Genomic DNA, 23,641 nt, shown 5'->3' on the forward strand with positions numbered 1-23,641 from the left:
TTATTAGGTTTAGGTGTTAACTCGGTAAGATTTAAAAAAAGATCATATACCATTGAAATTGTAAATATTGGGCTATAACTTTTCTGGCGCTTTGTCATTCCAAACTTACTGGGATGAAATACATTTTATGTAAATTCAAAAATGTTGGAAAAAAGGGACGAAGTCCAAAATACATAACTTTTGCACCACGTCGCCTTCCTGTGACGTCATAAAATGAGGGAGATGAGAGGAGAAGTGGGAAAGAAAATCGCTAAAACATAGATGGAGAATATGACGTCACAGGAAGACGACGTGGTGCAAAAGTTATGTATTTTGGGCTTCGTCGAAAAAATGCAATGGGGGAAATGGGATAGGAATATCATTCTCATTTAAACAAAAACTCATTTTTATGCTAAAATGTGGTTTAATTTTGGTTTTTGAATTTCATTTATTTCCCTGGTATTATTTTTCTTTCTTTTAGTAATTAATAAAACTTCTAAAATCTTCCAAAAAAAATTAAAAATCTTCTAAAAATGATACCAGGGATATAAATGATCATACCAGGGAAATAAAGAATATTTACATCCACTATTTAAGGGGTCGTTTATATGGGAATGACATTTCCTGAACCCTATTCAAGATATTCCCAATCAGCATGCACCTATTATACTATTATATAGTCCGTGGTCGGTCTGTTGTTCATGCTGCAAAACTGCCTTGTTTAATTATCCATGGACTGAACTTATTTTTTTTTAGATTTCCTGGACCCCTGCGGTTGCCTTTTGTGGGAAGCCTCCCCTTCGTCGGCACTAACAGAGGAAGGGTAAGGATTTATATCCAACTATAATAGTAACAGGATGCCTATGAGTTTGTCTGTCTATCTCTACCGAAGGATCTTGCTAACCGATATGGTTCTCCTTTGCGGTTACCTTTTGTAGGAAGCATCCCCTTTGTCGGCACTAACAGAGGAAGTGTAAGAATTAATATTCTTATATAAAAGTAACTGAATGTTTGTCTGTATATTTGTACCGAATGGTTAGCTAACCGCTGAACCGATAGGGTTCTCCTTTACATTGTAGCTTCTTATAGGTCCTGGGAACGTTTTTAATATTATTTTTATAATTTATTAAAGAAAAGTAATCATAGAGAATTAAGCTATCCATCTCTATACGCAAGACTTTAAAGTACACCCAAAGGTAGTGACGTCTTTGGTTGTAAAGGTGTACACATTGGAGGGGTAAAAAAGTGAGAATGAGTCTACATTATTCTATTTATTCTGAGATGGGTTTTTGAAAGAAGAATGCCGCGTTTTTTTCGACATATTTTAGACCTGTCGTCTTCATTCAATCAATCATTATTATGTAAAGGCCCTGTAGGATTTAAACAGAGTATACAACTATGTCGCTTTTGTTGGTATGGCTTTAAAAAAAAAAAAATTATCTTAAATCCATTTTTGCTGTATATTAATTAATGCATCTTTTTAGAGCTTTATTAGACATAATACAAATGGCTGAAATAATAATTTTAGAATTTTAGATGTTGTATACTCTGTTTAAATCCTACAAGGCATTTTCATAATAATTATTGATTGAATTAAGACAACAGGCCGCATTCTTCTTTCGAAAACCCATCTCTGTTCTTGTCTGTTTTGCAGAGCTTCGCTTTTTTAGATATTGTCATTCTTAATAAATAAACAAGGATGTCAACATCCATAAAAGCGAAGCTCTGAAATGGAAGGACAAACGGACATTAAGACTTGTATAATGTCAGAACTGAATAATCAGAATGCGAATGTATAAGAGTAAAAGCAAAATTGTAAATAAATTTGTTGAAAAACTGCTTGATACAGGATAATGATTATGGACATACTTACATTTTTAGGACTTGATTATAGAGTTGCTTCGCTTATAATATTGTACTTTGTTGTCCTAGGAATCAGTATACCAAAAATCAGACCAATCGGATGATTAGGTCACATACAAATTTGTTGTTAAAAATGTAAAAAAATCAACATGTTTAAAATGGACGTACGGACATTCTGGTAATGATTATAGAGTTGCTACGCTTTCTATATCGTACCTAACTATTACAGGAATCACCATGCAAAATTTTAAATCGATAAGACAATTCTAGCATGCCTAAATTAACGAAAAAGGCTATTTAAAAAAGTAAAAAAATCAACATGTTTAAAATGGACGTACGGACATTTTGGTAATGATTATAGAGTTGCTACGCTTTCTAAATCGTACCTAACTACTAAAGGAATCACCATGCAAAATTTGAAATCGATAGGACAATTCTAACATGTCTAAATTAACGAAAAAAGCTATCCGTTACGGACGTACGGACGGACGGACGTACGGACGTACGGACGGACCGACCCTAATTATAGAAAAGCTTCGCTTTTAAAAAATTAATGTACATCATTTTAAAGTATAAAACTTTTGTGGTTAACAAGATTTGTACAACGTATTGTGAAATTAAAATCATTTTACATTAGTCTAAGTACGATTTAGTTAAATGCATTCCAACAAGGATGACAACATCCATAAAAGCGAAGCACTGAAACGGTATGACAAACGGACATTAACACTTGAATAGTGTCAGAACTGAATAATCATAATATATGTAAATTCATAAGGGTCAAAGCAAAATTGTAAGTAAATTTGTTAAAAAACTGCTTGATACAGGATAATGTTTATGGACATACTTACATTTTAAGGACTTAATTATAGAGTTGCTTCGCTTATTACATTATACTTTGTTGTCCCAGGAATCAATATACCAAAAATCAGATCAAACAGATGATTAGTTCACATAAAAATTTGTTGTTAAAAAAGTAAAAAAATCCACATGTTTAAAATGGACGTACGGACATTTTGGTAATGATTATAGAGTTGCTACGCTTTCTAAATCGTACCTAACTACTAAAGGAATCACATGCAAAATTTGAAATCGATAGGACAATTCTAACATGCCTAAATTAATGAAAAAAGCTATCCGTTACGGACTGACGGACCGGCCCTAATTATAGAAAAGCTTCGCTTTTAAAAACGTATACTGCATTCTAACAGAATGATGTCTGTCCGTCCGTCTGTCCCTTGAGATCTCGGTAACCACCGAACCGATTGGATTCTACTCTTCAGGGAACATACCTACTGGTCCTGTGGAGGTTTTAGGCTATTTTCTTGGGGGGGAGGGTGGGTGGGACACCCCCAACCCCCCAAAAACAAAAAATCCCCCCGCCATTTTTAGAAATTATTTTAAAAAGTGGTGGAGTGGGGAATTTCCAGGTAAAAAAGATGTAATTAAACCTCTTGGGCCAAAGCCCCTGGAGGCTAGGGGTGATGCTGATAGTATAATATGAAGTAGTAAGAGTTTTTATCTGAATCTACAGATCTCGGTAAATTTAATAACGAATTTGTTTTACATTTTAGAGAAGCTTCGCAAAAGTCTAGGCAAGGTTTAGGCTATTTTCCAGACCCCTATCGCCCTCTCCTATGGGCTAGAGGCGAAGCAACTAGTTTTTTTTCAATGAAAATTGTCAAATTGTTTTACTTAATATTTTTTAATGTATTAATTTTAGAATGATCTTGCTATGGACAAAGCTGTTACTTCGGACCAAATCACTCTTGTTCAGGAATTAAATATATTGAAAGTTATAAAACTATTTGTTGCTTAACCCTTAATAGTCGGGCCCCTTGCCGTAACTTAATCGGTCGGGGGGGAGGGGTTCCTCTGCGGAGAGCGTAATTCATTTGTTACATCCCCAAAACATATATTACGGTGACTTAATTTGGGAAACCTGCTATACTCGGCGAGGGTGAGGTAATAACGAGTAGCTTTCTTGACACAGTGGGTCAAGTCATAATGTACTTGAGCGTGATGCTTGAGCTGGCCCTAGTGGCTATACAAAAGTGTTTCGTCCTTCTCCGTGATTACTTAGGTCCAAACACTAAGAAACAAAGGCTACACACACACGAAATGAATCCGAAACCTATACGCAATTTCAGCTGTCGTTGGGGGTCAACACATCTGTGTGTGCGAATGGGGCGTTTGTCCATATTTAGGTATGGAGACCGCTCTTCTATGAGTACTACTAAAACCTAATTTTAATACAATACACATAGACATTCTCATCGTCGGTTCGTTTGTTTAGAATGCTTAACCCTCTATTCCCACAAGTATAATACGAATTTGGTTGAGCTGGTGGAAGCTCAACAAAAGACCCACGCGAAGTATTATGTTGCTTTAACCTAAGAATAAATGGTTGGTTTTGATATTCGATCAGAATTATATAAGTATATTAAGTATTAAGGAAGGAAAATGTTTTTATAAAGTGTATTTATATTACAAGTGCATAAGTTAAGTATGAAAATATTTACAGGATAAGTGTTAAAATTATAAGTAGAGTAGGACAGAAATGTGCCCTAAGTCCCAAGCAGTGAATTGTGCTAAGTGTTAGAGTTCTAACATAAGGCCTGAGCTCAATTCATGCTAAGTACTAAGGGGCCTAAATTTAAACTACAATGCATGCCAAACAACTAAGTCATTACCTTTTAAAGCCAGAAAGAGAAGTTGATGGTAGGAGAGTTAATAAATAACTGAATAAATTCAAGAGGTACATGCTATAACATTAGCTCTGGACCAGGATTTTAGTGTTTGTCTGTGCAATTAAATATCTGTGTGTTAATATGTGACGTAAATCAGGCATGGTTGTAGGCATACATATATGTACTGGTTGTTTATATGATTACATTAACTATAAACATACTATCTTTAATAAACATATACTATTAGCAAATCACATACAGATTACCATGAATAGGCTAGCGTTACCCATATATGGTGTCATATAGGTAAAGATAGGCCTATGAATGCATAAATTGATACAAATAATGCCTTGGGCCTAGCTAAAGTAATTGTGTCTTGCCCCTGAGTGCTACTAGATAATTGCAGGGCACGTGTCAATCAAAGGTTCATAATATGATCTATAAAGTGTTGACTTTATATCAAGCATAGATAGATAGTTGTGGATGCGAAGCATTTCTGTAAAAGTCTCATATGTACGTTCAAAGAATTTGAAAATTGAGGATCGCATCTCCAATGGGGGTAAGTTGTTAAAAAAGAAAAAAGAGAAAAAGAAAAAGTTTAGTAGTCCCAGTATATAGGCATATATAATAAACTATAAATGTATTCCAAGCTAAGTTAAATACGCTTTCCATTAAGAAAGTAAGCTTTGCGTATTTTCATAGCTGGGTATACAAGATGATAAACCTCCCAAATAGAATACATTCTTTTCTTGAGGGGTTTAGTTTTATTTAACATTGTCACATCAATAAATGTTTTTGCGTTGGTTGTTCTGGATAGTTCAGCTTCTTCTGATGATGAACTAGGTGGTGAAGTGCTCTCGTTCGAAGTGTAGGTTGAGGTTGGGGGTGAGGTAGATATGTAGCCAAGGGCGTCCACTTGTGCTACCTCGTTTCCATTCTCGTCCAAGGTGATTGAGTGATTTTCCAGGTCATAGTAGAGTTGGTTGAGGTCATTTGTAGAGAGGGATAGTGTGCTGCAGGAGCTAATGTCACTATCGGTCTCCACTCTACTATCTTCTGTGGTATTCAGGGCTGTATTTAACAAGAAATTCCTGATGGTGATGGACAGGTTCTCTGAGAATCCATCGTACTCTGGTGTGGTGATAATGTTGTTGTTCTCGTCTATAGTGTCAAGGTGTTGACAGGAACACAACCGCAATCCGTCCAAGGTAGGGTGGTGGTAGGGCTCCAATACTCCATGATCATCTAGGTTATCTCCAGGCTGGTCCATGGTAGATCCTAAAAAGAGTTAGTGCGCGTGCTCCAACCGGTTCCTTGGGGTATCCTGGCTATGGTAATCTAAACAAAAGAAATTTTAATAATCTTTTATTAATCATTTTATCCCTGGGATATTCTAGAAATTCTTTTCGTTACAGATAGACCTATAATGGATTGGTTAGCTATCTCTATTTCTGTTAAATATAACTGTTTCCTGAATTTAAACAATATTTTATATAAAAATGTATAAGTACAATTAGTATTTACATATCGTATTAATTTCTTTGGTTACATTACTCGTATGTATGTAAAAGTATAAGATTTTACTAACAATAGTTGGTAACCCTTGTTTGTATATTTTGTATATGTACATATGGTTTATACCATTGTTGGCATTAGCTGTATTTATGTTATTTTTAACATGAATAAATTTTGATCATTTTAAAGACTAATATCTTACATTACGTCGCTGTCAAGTGTACCTTTTAGACTTAATATCTACAAAATATATCGTTCGACGTCCGTAATTAAATTTTACGTAACAATAAGTTGTCAACCCTTTGTTTATGTTTGGGCGGTCAAAAGTGATAGGGGTTGGATTTGAGCGAGGTTATAAAAAGCTGGCGGCCCAGTAATTATGCTCATTTTATTAATAATTGTCTTTGCGAGCGGAGCTTGCATTCGAGTGTTTAATTTTACCGCTAAATTCCAAGAGAATTTATATAAAAGTGATAAAATATAGTAACCCGTTTGTTTTATATGAATGTTTTTTATGTTATAGATTGTTGATATGCCCATTATTGCATTCGTTAGCCTCTATTTAAGACTCAAGAATCTTATTTTCTTCGTCGATAAGGCCTTTATCACTGTATTTTTGATCGAAAGTGGGTTAGAAGCAATATGGGTACATCTTCAATATATGACAATTTTGTTTTATATAATATTTGTAGTTTTGATAGGACATATCTGAATCATCAGGTAAATTGACGTACCTTGTTTTGTTTACGTTTTCCGTCTGCAAAAGTTAAATTCGTTCATCGTAAGCAAAACTTATATTGATACAGATATGTTCCATCCTTTTATTCGTTGTAACATTTGATTACAGCGTCCCTTTTTATAATCAAAATTTATTAAATCTTGACTGAAATCTTTTTAAAACAATTTTACTATAGGTTTTAAAATAAGGTTTTCTGTTTACTTAATTCAATTATAATGACGCTAATTGATAGGTTATTTACGTTACGAGTATCTCAACCATATTCATGTTAAAATGGTTGCTTATAAAAGTTATAGTTAGCTAGCTTTATCGAAAGTGCTTTTAAAGCGTCATTGAAAATATTCAGATTTAGCTAGTACATAAGTTTTAATTGCTTGATACATCATAATGAAGATGTTTTTGATAGCCCAGCGATAGCTATTTTTAAGCGTTGAATCATGTAAAATTAATTACATATTCTTTAGCTTAATTGAATCTGATAAAACAAAGTTTTAATGTTTGGATAGCTTAGCGATAGCTATTTTTAAGCGTTGAATCATGTAAGGTTAATTACATATTCTTTAACTAAAATAAATTTTACTTATAAATAAATAAATCAAAGTATTAATGGTTAGGGAGCTCAACCATAGTTGCTTAAAATACTAAAAGTTATTCGTGTGTACAGTCTCTTTCATAAAATCAACTTTACTATATTGCTTTTCAGAATCACTAGTCCTCTATTTTAAATTTACATCCGCTCATAATGTATATACCTGACAGCCTGGACGCGCATCAGAATATTAAGGAAAGATTCGAGGAATCAATGAGAGCGGCTGCGGCCACTCTTGCCAATTCCTCGTTTCTTGAAAACTCCTTAGACGACTCGAGTTCAGTGTACAGCGACACGTCTGGGATGCCAAGCCTTGCTGATGTCGATGACTATGGGAGTACAAGTACTTTTGAATCTGTAGAGTCCGAAAGGGATCAAGGGGAGATGTTTGGCAACGAGCATCTCTCACTGATGCTTAGTAGAACGATACAAATCATCTGGTCTCTCCTCAATTCGGTGGTGCAGAACTCCTGCGGTGACATTGGTGACGATGTTGCCGGAGGTGATTCTGGGTCTGCCGAGTCGAGGAGAGACCAGAAGACGAGTCTGGACACACTCAACATGGATGGCTTAATTAACATGTTGTTGGGTTTAGGCTTGTTTTCATGTGCTCTCATAGTGGTCTTCTTCGGTGCTGTAGGGCTTGAGACTCTAACACGTTTAGACAACACCTCAGACAGGTCGCTGGCTCGCTGGATAAGAGATGTATGTATGCGCCTCCGAAACATAGGCGTCAGGACCATTGAGCTTCTTCACTGTGGTAACAGGACCAACAGGACTAGATCTGGGGTTACGTCGCCAACTGTGGAGCCGTCGGATACCATGTATGAAGCCGCGTCCTCTGTGATGGATGATATTCTGTCAGATACACAGGTGAATTTTCTTCTGTTGTATATTTCTTTTCTGTTTTGTATATTTTTTTTTTTTTTCTAGCCACCCGTTTTGTATAATAAAGCATCATGTTGTTGCAGGGTTGTTCTGTCCTATTCTCACTTCCTCAACGTTGACTTTCGGCTCTTCCATATATATCGCTCACCGTTTGTCGTCGTTTTATGTCGCCAGAGAAATCCGCTCGGTTACCGCAATTAAATTGAGATACCAGTTAACATTTACTAAAATCTTAATTAGCAACCTAATATTATTTCCCTCTGGGAAGGTTGAGAGTTTGCTCGTGCCGCACGTTTCTCCTTGGGGGTTTAAATGTTAGATCCAGACTTTAATGTTTTCTTTTTGTTTTAGGCTCCCTCTGCTAGTCCATCGACTCCAGCCGAAGTGAGATCCAGAGTTGGGCTGTTTGCCGTACACCTTCTGTCTGCCACTGAGGATCGAGTTACTGGAAGTAATGTGCTTGCGGGATTGGACACCTCGTCGGGAAGTCCTGGCTTCCGTCCGTTGATCTTTGATCAAACAGAGCGTCTACATGTAAGTATCCATGCTTTAGTTTTTCTATTAATTTTCAGAAAGAGGCTGTACATTTGTACACGTATCCAGAGGTATTTGCAACTAAAATTCTTTTATTGGTAGAATATTAATCTTAAAATGTATGGTTACATAAGCATTTTTGAACCGATCTAAGATTTTAATTCTAGTATAAAGTGGGTTGAATTGCTACCTAATCATATAGCTTTACAGGATTTTAGGCATTCTCATTTCCTGATTTTCCTAGATTCTTTGTTGGCGTTGCGATTAAACTAATAAGATCTATTATATTTTAGGCGACCAACTCAATCAATCTGGAGGAGCATTATACAAATATGCTAAGGTTTAGCCCGCCCAGTACTGGAGGGTCTGCAGAAGGATCCAGCTATAGTTCATCTCTATGCCTTAGTCGCATTGATTCCCCATCTGCAGCGGACCTTTCAGCGGTAAGTTAGCTACATTCGTTTAATATTATTAGTCGCCAAAACTACGTGACTTGAGGTAAGGAATTTGGTGACTTTAGCTATGCGTATATACAATAAGTTATTTTAACCATGGTGCTATTCCCTTTCCAATGGTTAGCATTATGACTTTAGCGGAGTTAATAAAAATTTTCTAAAAGTATCAGGGCTGCTCAATTATCTATATGGGTAAGCATTATTATATTTCTCCCTGATTATTTGTTAAGATTTTCTGTTTTAACTAATATTTACTTCCCTATTTTAGGAAGCGGAAAATACACTTCCTCTGGTGAACGTGTTCGAGATCGATATACCATCCAGCCAGTTCGGTTCCATGGGTAGTGAGATTCGGTTCCCATTGCCAGAGAGAATTGTTGGAGGTTTAGAGCGGCTGTGTCTTACAGTCGAGACTCCCACCCCTTCTCTTCCGCCAGAGACTGCCTCAGAGACGGCTAGCCTGACTTCAGTTGCGCGTTCGTCGGATAACAGCAGGGAGGAGTCCGATGCTGAAGGTGTCCCTCGGCGACGGGGTTCTGCCGGCCCTAAGCGTACGCGTTGAAGTGGCGAATGTTAGCTTGGTCATAGACATTGTAATTTTTATTAGACAAAGGCTGCTCAGACACGTGTGACAAAATTCTTAATCTATGTAACTAGTCAAAATAGTGATTACTATTTAGTAAAATATTAGACGTTATGACTTTCATACTGTACAAGACCAAATAATTTACACCATTGTTATTTTGTTATATCATTACATGTTAGCTTGTAAGGAACTTAGTATGTAAGGAAATAATGGTATAAGGTTGTATTTTCTTTTCCCCTAATTTAAAACTTCGTGTAATCTCAATTACTTTCGTCATAGTTGAACTAAATTGCTTTTCTCAATATTATATTAACAATTTTAATTTCAGCCTTATATCACAATTTATTCATTCTTGTTAGCTTTTAAGGGTTATGTATATAGTTATTTAGTCTAGCTTGCGCCTCAGTACCTTTTCTCTGATCTTTCATTTATATCCATCCCTGTGCATTAATCGAGAATTTTAATTGTGCTGTGATATATATAGAGGACCTGTAAATAGCATATATTTTTTTTGTAACCAATATCTAAGTAGACTGAGAGACTGACGTTAGACAAAGCTATTTAAATATGCTTATTCAAGTACTTGTAAGAGAGATATGTAAAGACTGTTTGTAAATTTTAATATTTGAGCAATTAAAGTAGTATCATTGATCGGGTAATTTCATTAAGGAAGAATTGTTTAACTTATTAAGGTTTAGAGTATATATCATTCTTCTTCAAAGCTATAGAACTTTACATCCCTTTAATTCTTACTACAATAGCCGTAAAACTTAAGTTTCGGGGTAAAATTTTCTTAGGCCTGTCATTAAAGTTAAATCTAAATTTTTATTTTTTTTTCATCAAATAGAATTTTCCTGATTCGAGTAGAGTCGTTGATAGGCTGTGTGCCTATATATATATATATATAAGTTTTTGCATTTATTGCTCAATTGTTTTTAATGATCTCGGAATTTTTCTTATGTGCCAGTATACAGCTTAAGTCCAAAAAAAAGAGATATATTAACTAAATTTGTTAAAACTTGTCAGAAATCTTTCTTATTATCACAATTTTGTTTTCCAAAGATTTTGTTAAATGAAAGTTTATATTCTGTTTTCGAAATTGTCTTAACTTTATAATTTTCACCAAAGAGAAATATTTGTCAAATTTTTATACCTTTTTCTAAAGATTATCTACTTTTGTTAAAATAAATATAGAGATTTTAAGTTACATATATACTTGTTAATTACTGGTTTAATATATGTTGTGTAAAATTCTATTTACGTAGCTACTCTATAAGCGTTACTTGTTCGTTTGTCACGTTAGTAGTGATAATAATTAAATTAAATTGTTACCTTTATGAAGCCTAGTTTTAAAGTTCGCTTATTTTATAACGATTAAATGAGTAATAACATTACCTACTATGTTCTTTTGGTATCATAGTTACTATATATGTGGTTTATTTTCTTACCGTTTCTATCATTACCCTTTTAGATAAATCATATAATAATAACGTGGAGATTTTTATAAGAACGTACAAGAATATAAGTACAATATTGTATAGGTAAGTACGAGAGTATTATATTTTTCCGATTGGCAAAATCTTTTATATCATTGGGAATGTCCGTAAGTCTTTCCATCTGGATGCATTAGAAGTTAAGTCATAGGAATCATGTTAACTTGTATATTTATCTGACTATTCTGTTTGAGTTTCTAGGTCGATAACTAGAGGTAGTTGCGGCGGGGTGACCTCTCCTGCCGTAGATTACCGTTAGGTTATGATGATGTGCATCTGGTCGTTGAGGGATAAGCGTTCTACCGCGTATACGCAAACTCCTCTGAAATACTCTTAATATTCTTTTCAAGAGTCTGACTAGGAATGTAGTGATCCTGTCTAATATTATGACCATGATAATTGTTATTGTCACGTATATAGCTATTTCTTCTATATGAGCGAAGATAGTTCTAATGGTCAATGGTTCTTTAGGTTTTGGTGGGCACAGTGATTCTGACGCAAATGGTAAAGTTCGTGCCATGGTCTGTCGGTCATAGCCTAATGCGAATTGTGTGATCGTATCTCCCAATGTGAGATTATATGATCCTCCTGTTATAATAAAAGGAGTGGATGTAATAGTTATTGATGCATTCTCTAGACTGCGATTAGTATTCTCACTCAAGCTAGTAAAGACAATTCCATCTTGTACATAAGCGTAGGGATACGTTTGTTTCGCCAAAGGGCAGTGCTTGGTTATCAATGTTTCATTAACGCTAAGTAGTCCCTTAAGGCACTGGTCAGCTTCAACCGGTAGATAAGCGTTATAGTAAGATTGTCTGTATACTCTTTTGGTTTTATCCAAGTAATAAATGGAATCGATATAGCATTCATCAAAAGGAATCGGTGCGTATCTGTAGATTTTTATTGGCTCAGAACTTAATTCCATGGATAGGATAGTGGTGAATGACGTTGTACCACCACTTAAACGACTTTGGACTTCCAATCCAAGATTATGAGTATAGTCCAAGTTAAGTTCTTGCCTTACAAAAGTTTTAATAGAGTCTGTGATGTCCGTCTTTGCAAGATCTTGAATTAGAGTAAGTCTGAAGTTTAAGTCTGCTTTAAGCTCTTCTAAGTTCGTGATGGCTAAGTTGCTCAAGCTATCAACATAAGAGTATTCTGCTGTTTGCACAAAGTTAGCTGCTTTGGCATGAAGAGTTATACCACTTACAATTTGTGGTACTATCTCCGCAAGCAATAACTGTGTAAAATCAAACTTATCATGATCTAGCTTATAAGAAAGTTTATTTACGTTATTAGTCACTTCAATGCGGTTAGAACTTATTAAAGGAGTTACTGTTTCAATAGCTTCCTTGATTTTGCGGATAAGTTTTATTACTTCAATAAGCAAGTCCTTAATCTTTTTGGTATATAACTTGCCTATAAGTTTAGTTTGTGCTGAAGTGAATGTGCGTCCATCGTAGCTAATGTCTAATTGAGTCTTCAGGCCATCATAGATTGCTATTTCAGGCGCTGTATTGCCTACAGATATATCAACTTGAATGGATTGAATTGCTACAGCAGTGTAGCCTATATGCTCTCCACTTTGATAGTGAGTGGGTATCATGTCTGTCATTGTGTTTGCTGTTGTACTATAGTAGTACGTACTTAGTATTATTAATATTATCTTAGAATACATTGTTAAACAGTTAAGTTTATTTAATAGATGCTTATATCCACAATCAAAAGTTACTTTTCTGACTGATACACTTACACTAATAGATAAGTGCCCAGTTCACAAAAGACAAAGGCCGAACTCTGGAAATTTTAGGTCGACCTATAGAAGCTTTAGGTTGACCGATTTTATAAAGGTATTTGTGGGTTATACTTGTTTAGGTTGACCTACAGAAAAAATCGGTCGACCTGTAAAAGTTATTTGTGAACTGGGTAAAGGTCTTCACTGCTTGGAGTTCTATGATAAACTAACTTATTTTTCCAAAATCTATTTATTATCCCACTTTCGCTACTGCTAGATCCTGAGTGGGCGTTTCCGGTTTCTAACTATAATTAAAGTTTTTGACATATTTTTTTTTGTATGTAGATTGGTTATAAGCTTAATAACTAATCAAGTTCTTCTCAATTCAAGGCATTTATATATAGGTTGTCTAATAATATTTTTATGCTTGTGTGATTTACATAGTTTGTATTAGATATTTTAACTTTTAACTCAATTTTGTATATATTGGGTTACGCAGTGACATGCGTATATTTGTACAGTTTGTATTACTCGTTTGACTCTGTTTAGATTATACAGATTCAAAACTTATACATATACAATTTTCCTTTTATATATTTTTGTGTATAAATATTTTTGAAGGGATCGACTTATTTAGTCGACGTGTATTGTATATGGTTGGTCTCCCCCTGTCAAGAGAGAAGACGTAAAATTTACCACTGGATATATAACCTTGAGTGGGAAAATTCTACATAAATTATGATATCTCTGTTATCAGATTAGAATAACATACTATTATATTGTTCCCGAGTTTACAGGGTAAACGGAAATGCAAGTGATTGTTATTGGACTGGATTTATATCTCTTGAAATCTGATATTATAATTTATGTTCAATGTTTTATAGATATGAATTCTGTACTTGTGCAGAATTATAGGTTTTGTATTAATTAAATTTGCATTTTGTTATAATGGTAATCATTTCGCTGCTTATTTGTGCATAAAGAGATGACTTGTGCACATATTTCTGGTCGCAGATTTTGCTTTGGCCAGAATTATAAGCGGAAATGTCTCGTTTAGTTAATTATCTTTAGTCCATGACTTTATTGTAAGACTTTATAATTACTCTTTTGTATTATCTATGAAAGTGTCAAAATATTAGCCAATTGGTTTGAAACTCTTTGATTTTGAAAGGGTATTTAACTTGTCTGTATTTATATCAGATCTCCTTTCAACCATGTTTATTTTGAAAACTTGCAATTTATTAATACTGTGAGAGGATATGTGTGATATTAGGATTGGTCTTACGTGGAAAGTATTTAATTAATTCCATGAATTTTCTGTAAGTTTACCTTTTATTTTTATGTGATTTTAGTTGTAATCTTATCTTTAATTAGCAATTAAAACAGGTTTTGGCATCTTTTAAAATAGATATAGGGGAGTTTTATTATTTAAACTTTTAAATATCCCTGTTTTATCAAAAATTGCGTACAGCATATAATATCGCGTAAGGAAAGAAGAGCAAAAGTGTTCCCTTCTTATAGTATGAGCTATAATTAGTTCATATGGTTTATAACTTAAATATTTTATGGTATTATTATTAGTTGTGTTGTTGTTATAGCAGTTCAAATCTAATTTGGTTAGAACTGTAATATACCTGTTAATCATTTGTTGACAAGATGCATTGGTATTTGGGTTATATTATAGTTCGCTTGAAAAGTTTAAAGTTTTAAAGAAGTCTGAGTACAATATGCAAGAAAGAAAAACTTAATCTTGTTTTGACTGAAATTTTCTTTGAGGGTAGGCAATGGTTTTTGCTTAATTACTAGATCTTTAAATAAAATCATTGATGGGTGAAATTGTGGCATATCACAATATATACTGTTGTTGTGTTCCTATAATAAGAGCATTAAAGATATAGTTTTGTTCGTACAGATCCTAATCGATAGTTTTTGTCTTTATCACAATTATATACAAATTAGATGCACTTTTGCCGCAACATGGTTTTGGGTACATATTTCAGGCATTATTAAAGGCTGATGGGTTAAGTATCCGAGATGTGTTTCTTAGACTTAATGTTAACTGCAAGGTTACTTAGGAATTATAATTCATAGGGTTTTCAAGATAATCAAAAATTAAATTCAAGCGATTCAATACCGTTTTCCCTAGCTTGCAAATGCAACGATAAGCTTGGTATCTTATCACCAGGAATGATATAGTATTGTATGCTCATATAAAGATTAGATCAGGTGATAAAAGTGGTCTGTGAGTTCTGAACATGCAGTTTATAATAAGACTATTACATAAAAGCTAGAGGTGGTACCAGCTTCATTTGACAGGGTTATTTTACATGTCAATGTGCTAGTTAATCTACCAAAATTGGTCCAATTGCCAAACTTTCTTAGTGTCCTCTAAGTTTCACCTTTGTGCTAGGATTGAGACAAAAGTTCATCCAACCCGAAAGTATGAGTGAGATCGAATGTGCTATTGGTTCATTTATGCCTATTGTTGTGAATATGCGCATAAAAAGTCTTCTTTCAGTAAAATCTGTAAGTCCATATATCTTTTGAAAACTGCTATGCTTGTTTTCAATTTATACTGCGATAGACATGTAAACCTAGAACCAAGGAAAAGTTACAACTTTTCAAGGTAAGTGAAATTTTCTCAAACTAAATTTTCTATCTTTTATGTGCGTATTCTCCACAACTTTCTTCAGAGTATTCAAAATGTATGCTCAATAATTCTGACTTCGGTTTTAGATAGTTCAATCAATTTAATGATACTCCCTAAGTATACTGGGCTCCTGGGGTGGAGTGTACTATCTAGGTCATGTCCTAATATATATATTTTTGTTGTATACAATTTTGTCTTGTCTGTCTTAGGTTGAGTTTTAGTGTAAGATTTGCTTCACAAGTAATGATAGTCTTTAGGCAAAGTCCCAGTGGTATTTTGGCACTGTTGATTGTTCAGGACTTTTCTGTCTACATGTGAATGTATGAAGATTTTAGAATTATGCCATAAAACAGTAGCTATATTACTATTCAAGTTTCTCTCTTTTTTTTTGAAATAGTAGTGTGTGAAATTTTCAATCTTGACCATACACCTTAACCTAATTTCTACAACATCATCTATGTGTTCAATGAATTTACTGTATTCAGGAGTAGATGAGACTGGAATTTTTATTTAGCATTAAGATGATAATCAGATTAAGATCACTCATGATATGTGAGTGCCCTGTTCGATAGCTGTATGAATTAAAGTGTATCTATCAGCTTAATAAGTTAATCAATGTAATTATTGATTTTGTGTTTCAGATTGGTATAAGAGTATTATTGGGTTGGTTACTAGTAATTAGAGTGATCTAATTAATAGCTGGCGTGTTTCGGGCTATGGCAAGTTGATCCAATTCGTCATCAGATTCGTCTACTTCTGGTAGCATAGGTAGTCCATATATGAATGATCCTGAGAAGTCAAAATCAACGACTACCTCTCTGACAATAGATTGGTCGCTGGACTCTATGTAACCAGTGATAACTGTGTTGGTGATAGTGTGATTGGAGTTATTGATTATTAAAGCTCTGCCACTGAGTTGTCCATCATCATTGATAATGAGTTGTGTTTGTCCAGGTAAGATCTTAATTCCTGCATTTTCGTTTGAAATATGATCGTCGCTGAGGATCACTTGTGTTCCAGGTGCTAGGTTGAAAAAGTGGTTGATATTCATTACTATCACTTGGGTTTCTTTAGCTTTGATCTTTTTAACTACTCCTGTACAGAGCTGGAGCTCAAGTTCAGAACAGAAGATACTGCTCAGCGGTCCTTCAGGGTGAAGAATAGAATACAAACACGGTGCTAACCGGTATTTGTCTGTGACAGGCGTCCATGTTAGCTGTAGGCTTCTAATACCATTCAGTCCAATTATCATAGGTGCGACATCCTCATGGTCTTCAGCTACAATTGAAAAGAGAATTGGGTAATGACGGCTTGAAAATGATGTGGGGCGAATCATGAGAGTTACTTCTCTGGGTTCGGGGATCTTGTGATCTGCACATGTAACTGGTAGATCATGACTTTCTTCCAGCTGATTCTTATCATCGTTCATTACTATGCCAAACAATTTGCTATAGTACCTGGCTGATATGATGTTTTTATTTGTTGCTGAGTCAAGTAAGGCTGTCATGCGTACGTCATAGTCATATTTACAATCTATTTCTTCTGGCATACAACCAGAGCAATGAAGGTACAATTTTCTTTCTTCCTCCTTTGCTGGTGTAATGTTATCTCTTACTTGATCTTTAGGCTCATTGGGAATTATTTCCGCTGTGGCAGCTTTGATTCCACTGAGGTTACAATCTCTAGATGATTCCTCAGCATTGGCTTTAGCCCAGTCTTCATATGTTTGCCTGAAGACACCACTAGGTCTCACCTTACCACTATGGTATAATTCCATCATGGCTGGCCTTCCAGGACATAAGTGTCGAGAATGGTATAACTCTTTACCATATGTCTTATAACAGTTTGTACAGAAAGCTGATGTCAATACAGTTGGGTATAACCGCCCTGTATCATCACATAATAATCTACATCCATCAGATATGTTGTGAGAATATTGTCCACATGCTACACAGTAGCGTCCAGGTGATAGCCTATAAGAAGCCTGATAATCCCGCTTGGTATTCCTTTGAAAATGCCTGTCCCTGTTATCCCTGTGATAAGGTTTGGGATTGGGTGATTTTGTAGCCATTTCTTTAACGGTGGATTTTCTTCTATGATAATTTGAGATGGCCTCTATTTTGGCAATTTGTCTGTCTCTGTAGTTAGCTCTTCTCTCTTTAGATTTCGAAGTGTTGGTGTTGTGGGTTCTCTTGTGTTCTACACTCGTTGTACAGTTTGTGCAGAGATTCCTTCCAACTTCAAGTGAACCACTCGTGTTAGGTCTACCAAGTTGTATTGTGTTCAGTTTCTGTGAGAGTAGAAGTTCTTCTGCTGGTTCTGCTACTTTTGTCCGCCTGCGGGAAACAGTTTTCCACGAGTCTGATAAGTTAGCTTGAGTTGATAGTGAGGCCAGAGATATCGCATTCAATTCAGGGCTCATATTCCTCTTGCCAATTTGTTCTGATTCTTCTAGATTGGATATTTGTATTTCCTCATAAGCATCGGAGTCTCTAGTGTCTGTATTAGCTGAAGGGGTGTTTATACCAGGTGTTGTCGAGCGTCCTCGACAAGGAGTGGTTTCCTTATCAGCTTCATCATCCTGCTGGCCTTGCTTGCGGGCAGATGACATGATAATAGTTGTAAAGTCTTAGAACTAATTGTAAGTTCTTTTAGATGCCAGTGGAATGTTGTACTATTTTTATGATAAAAATAGCGGAAGTTCGAGAGGAGTACAAATAATGGGTATAGTTTAAAACAATCAAGAATCTGTTTAAGTTAACAATTCTTTGCTTTAAAATGTGTTTAGCTATAGATGGGTGTGATATAAGCTTCACCTATAGTTGTTTCTACGTCGTATATACGTGCGTGTGAGCTTTTGATTGATATTCTAAAAATGTGCGCTAATGCACCCTTATCCTTAGTTAAGCTCAACTGTAGAAACACTCCTACTTAACTTTTTATATAGGTTTATTTATGGAATCAATTCGAGCTAGTTAGCTATTCAAATTGGTTATTAAGTTAAGTAATGTTTGCAGCGGAGTTAATTTGGGTATGCTTATATACTATCGCAAATTAACTTTTAGTTTGCTCAGGAGTCGACTTTCCTAGCAAATTATGGTTGTCGAGAAAAGAAACAGCAATTTATAATCCTTGTTGAACTCTTACTTCACTCTAAGGATATGTGTTTATAGCCTACGATCTACTTATTCCTGTAAGGCTATTATGAATATAACTTACTAAGGTTCACTCCCAAAGGATCGTCTATATTCTAATAATATTGCAACAATTTTGCCTGAATGTCAAAGATCTCGCCACCTCTTACTTATAGTTGTATTAGGGGTTTCCTTCCAATCCTATAACGTAATTTGCGCAAAATTGGGGCTTCACTTATGACTTCAATTCTTATAACTGTAGTAAGATATACAATTTAGATATACCTATATTTATATATGTAAAGATTGTTTTCAAAATTATCTGACCGGATGTAATCTAATTATAATTAGTAGTAATACAGTATTCAAGTGCAAGTTTACTCTGAGGAAGTGTGAGATCCTACACTAGGTGGCCAACCTATAATGTGGAGGTTGTCAATCAAACTTCAAAGGAGCCTATCAACTTTGAATTAAACAATACTTATACTTTTGAAAACTAATCTAACTGATTTTAGTGCACTTTTTTTTTTTTTTACTTATCTAAAAGTAATCTGTTAGGTTATAAAAACTCTGGGCTATATGTAGACACACTTTTATGTTACTTGGTTATAGTCTATGTGCTAGTAAGCCTAAGTAAACATACGTTTCTCGATATGTAAAAAAAATTTATGATTCCGGATATTTAAAGACAGTAGGGTACTTTTCCGTAGTACTTCTGCTACTTCTTTTAGAGACGCCCTACTCTCCCAAGGTAGGCTGCTGCAACCTCCTGCTGCGTTTGGTTTATAGAACTTTGTCTCTTAAAGTGTGCTATTCAGTACATATAGGGCCTATATTGTTGACTATACTTTTATATCACTAATGGTCACTATCACTAGTAATTAACTTGTCTTCACTTTCACTGCTGAATCCTGGTGGTACATGAAATAGAAATGTTAGCATTAACAAAGTAAGTAAAAATTTAGTTTTCATGTCCTACTTATTGCTGAGTGAACTGTTTATTGTATTTATGTATGTATTTGTAAGGAGCATACAAACAAAAGTTTTCTAAGTTAAGATTGAATTAAAACTTTCTAAGTCAAAATAAAATAGAATCACTCTAAGTCCAAGGTTGGAAAATTTTGACTAAGTCCAAAAAGTTTCTAATGAAATTATTCTAAGTACAAAATCAATAAATTTCGGCTTAGGAAAAAAATTCTGAAAATATCTTAAGTGCAAAATTAATAAATTTTGACTAAGTCAAAAAAATTTTATTGAAATTATCCTAAGTACAAAGTTAGTGAATTTTGACTGAGTCCAAAAAAATTTTCTTTTCAATGAAATTATACTAAGTACAAAATTAGTGAATTTTGACTAAGTTCAAAACTTTTCAATGAAATTATGCTAAGTATAAAAATAGTGAATTTATCTTGAGACAAAAGAAATAGAATTACTCTAAGTCCAGACGTGGAATATTTTGTCCGAGATGAAATTTCCTAACAGTTCATTCACAAAGCTACTTTAGAGATTGCCTATAAGTCAAAAGAAATAGAATCACTCTAAGTCCAATGTTGGAGTATTTTGACTAAATGCAAATCTCGCTAAGTTAAGGATTTTAAAATTATAAAGTATTAGAGTGTTAGAATTATCCTTCACCAAAAGAAATAGAATCTCTCTAAGTCCATAATTGGAATATTTTGGCTAAGACAGAAATACTCTAAAACAAAATTTTCTTTTAAGTGTGGAAAATGAAATTTGTTAATCTAGTTGGAAAAATCGCAATTATTACAAGTCCGAATTTTGGTAAATTTCCAACCAAGTTCACAATTTCATAAAATTACTATAAGTCCAGAAATTAGAGATTCTCTCTGTAACAAAAGAAATAGAAACGGTGCTAAGTCCAAAAGTGGAATATTTTGCTCAGAGTCTCAGGAAATCTCTGGAATTATTTCTGATTGCATACAGCAATTTGTCTACACTTATATCATTCCAACCGATCGATGTTGAGAATATCTTTGAGACTTTGAAATATTTTGTTTAACTCAAAATTTTTTTTGGAGGCAATAGTTATTTTGATACATCCGCATATAAATCAGAATTGCATTAAGAATATAAGTCCTAGGCATGTATAAGTAAGTGCAAATCTCAGAAAATCGGTTCTAACGGTACCAAAGTATTAATACAGTTTGACTTGAGTATAAATGCTACAAGTTTGTAATAATCTTTTGGCCCTTTACTACGACTCAAGAGTACTAACTGCTTTCGGCATATTGTTTCAGAAACATGGCTCCAAAGACAATATGTATCCCAACTAACAGCGTTTCCCGTGTTCTATAGGATTTGCTCCTAAGTTTTCATTTAATAAGACAGTTCAAAATGGTCCTTTACAAATAGTATTTTGATAGCTTATAAATGAAAAGTTACTCCATGCTTGATTCTTAATAAGTTCTGGTTTAAGTATCAAAGATTCAAGTATTTCAACACTTAGAGAACTTCCGAATAAGTAAAAATCATACTAAGTCCGAAGATTTATATATATACTCCGCCACCTAGCACAACTCCTAAATTTCAAAATTCTGACTAAGTCCAAAAATCAAAATTTTGCACATAGCTCAATCATAGATTGTTCCAACCCAAGTGTTTTACTAAAGAGAGGCGGACATGGAGGTGCCGGTGTGCTGGTATTCTCTAGGGCCTCTAGAGTGTCAACCAGTGCGAGTGTCCTTATAGGGCGGCGACCAATGGCCACAAATATGCTAGCATTCTCTAGCGCCTCTAGAGTGTCAGCTAGTGCAACTGCTCGTACACGAGGCTCTCAATTGCATTTGTGTCGTGCCTTTCAGTCCCTATCTCTTCAAACGCCTCATAGTCCTAACCTTGCTCTCAAATAGTATCACAGGTTTTGGTAAATCCGATTTTGCCATAACTACAATTATTCGATTTTGGTAAAAATACCTGCCTTAGGCGGTTCGGGTACGGTAAGGAAAAAAAGAAAAAAAAATTTATGAAGTAAAGTTTTTCCAAGATACAACCGGTAAGTTGCACCATTGTGTGTGCGAATGGGGCGTTTGTCCATATTTAGGTATGGAGACCGCTCTTCTATGAGTACTACTAAAACCTAATTTTAATGCAATACACATAGACATTCTCATCGTCGGTTCGTTTGTTTAGAATGCTTAACCCTCTATTCCCACAAGTATAATACGAATTTGGTTGAGCTGGTGGAAGCTCAACAAAAGACCCACGCGAAGTATTATGTTGCTTTAACCTAAGAATAAATGGTTGGTTTTGATATTCGATCAGAATTATATAAGTATATTAAGTATTAAGGAAGGAAAATGTTTTTATAAAGTGTATTTATATTACAAGTGCATAAGTTAAGTATGAAAATATTTACAGGATAAGTGTTAAAATTATAAGTAGAGTAGGACAGAAATGTGCCCTAAGTCCCAAGCAGTGAATTGTGCTAAGTGTTAGAGTTCTAACATAAGGCCTGAGCTCAATTCATGCTAAGTACTAAGGGGCCTAAATTTAAACTACAATGCATGCCAAACAACTAAGTCATTACCTTTTAAAGCCAGAAAGAGAAGTTGATGGTAGGAGAGTTAATAAATAACTGAATAAATTCAAGAGGTACATGCTATAACATTAGCTCTGGACCAGGATTTTAGTGTTTGTCTGTGCAATTAAATATCTGTGTGTTAATATGTGACGTAAATCAGGCATGGTTGTAGGCATACATATATGTACTGGTTGTTTATATGATTACATTAACTATAAACATACTATCTTTAATAAACATATACTATTAGCAAATCACATACAGATTACCATGAATAGGCTAGCGTTACCCATATATGGTGTCATATAGGTAAAGATAGGCCTATGAATGCATAAATTGATACAAATAATGCCTTGGGCCTAGCTAAAGTAATTGTGTCTTGCCCCTGAGTGCTACTAGATAATTGCAGGGCACGTGTCAATCAAAGGTTCATAATATGATCTATAAAGTGTTGACTTTATATCAAGCATAGATAGATAGTTGTGGATGCGAAGCATTTCTGTAAAAGTCTCATATGTACATTCAAAGAATTTGAAAATTGAGGATCGCATCTCCACATCGTAGAATCGACTACCTCTACATCTGCACCCCAAATATTATTTTAGATTTATTTGGGCGGCAAATGAAGAGTTCGTCACTTTTACGATGCGTTGCCCCCTAACGATAGCTGAAAATCAGGCATAGGCTTCGTGAGTTTTTCCGAATTAATTTCATTACTGGTATAAGTTGTTTGGTTATACCTTATATTCCAGTCTTTTCATACTTGCGGCTACTGCCCTAAAGGCCTCTAGAGATGATTTAAGTTTTTAAAAGAAAAAGTATAATAAGAATATATTTATATCTGTTGACAGATGGGTCCAGTGGATATGTACGTAATCAATGATTTTGACATCGCTAAGGACCTTTTCAACAAGGACGTCTTCTGCCAAAGGAAAGGATAAATATCTTGAAAATATCCAAAAACTAAGCTCTTAAAAATGGCTATAGAATACGTGGATATTGTTAGAATTTCTCGCATATCCTGATAAAATGTTAATCTCGGTTGGCTAATTAACATTATACCCCATCACCATGATCCTTATGACTTCATCCCATTACCTTCCTTGACCATGGAGAAACGTATTGACCAATATCTGAGAACTATATTTTCAATCTAAATTGACGACAAAAATTCCCCTGTCATAATATCCACCTTTTATCTATCCATTCTCATGAACACAGTACCAAATTTCTTAATAAGCATGTTATAT

General features: G+C 34.6%; 1 protein-coding gene across 1 annotated transcript in view; it reads left to right on the plus strand.

The window, feature by feature from the left end:
• LOC145305790 (farnesoate epoxidase-like) overlaps positions 1 to 23,641 on the plus strand; it is a 28,233-nt gene that overhangs the window by 1,379 nt on the left and 3,213 nt on the right. Inside the window, exons 2-4 of the mRNA XM_080147599.1 lie at positions 736 to 802; positions 3,566 to 3,616; positions 23,240 to 23,320. Coding sequence (XP_080003725.1) covers positions 736 to 802; positions 3,566 to 3,616; positions 23,240 to 23,320 — 199 coding nt within the window. The remainder of the gene's footprint in view (positions 1 to 735; positions 803 to 3,565; positions 3,617 to 23,239; positions 23,321 to 23,641) is intronic.

Source organism: Acartia tonsa, chromosome 14, assembly GCF_053477335.1.
Source record: "Acartia tonsa isolate MP-2025a chromosome 14, ASM5347733v1, whole genome shotgun sequence".
In the NCBI taxonomy this organism is placed as follows: domain Eukaryota; kingdom Metazoa; phylum Arthropoda; class Copepoda; order Calanoida; family Acartiidae; genus Acartia; species Acartia tonsa.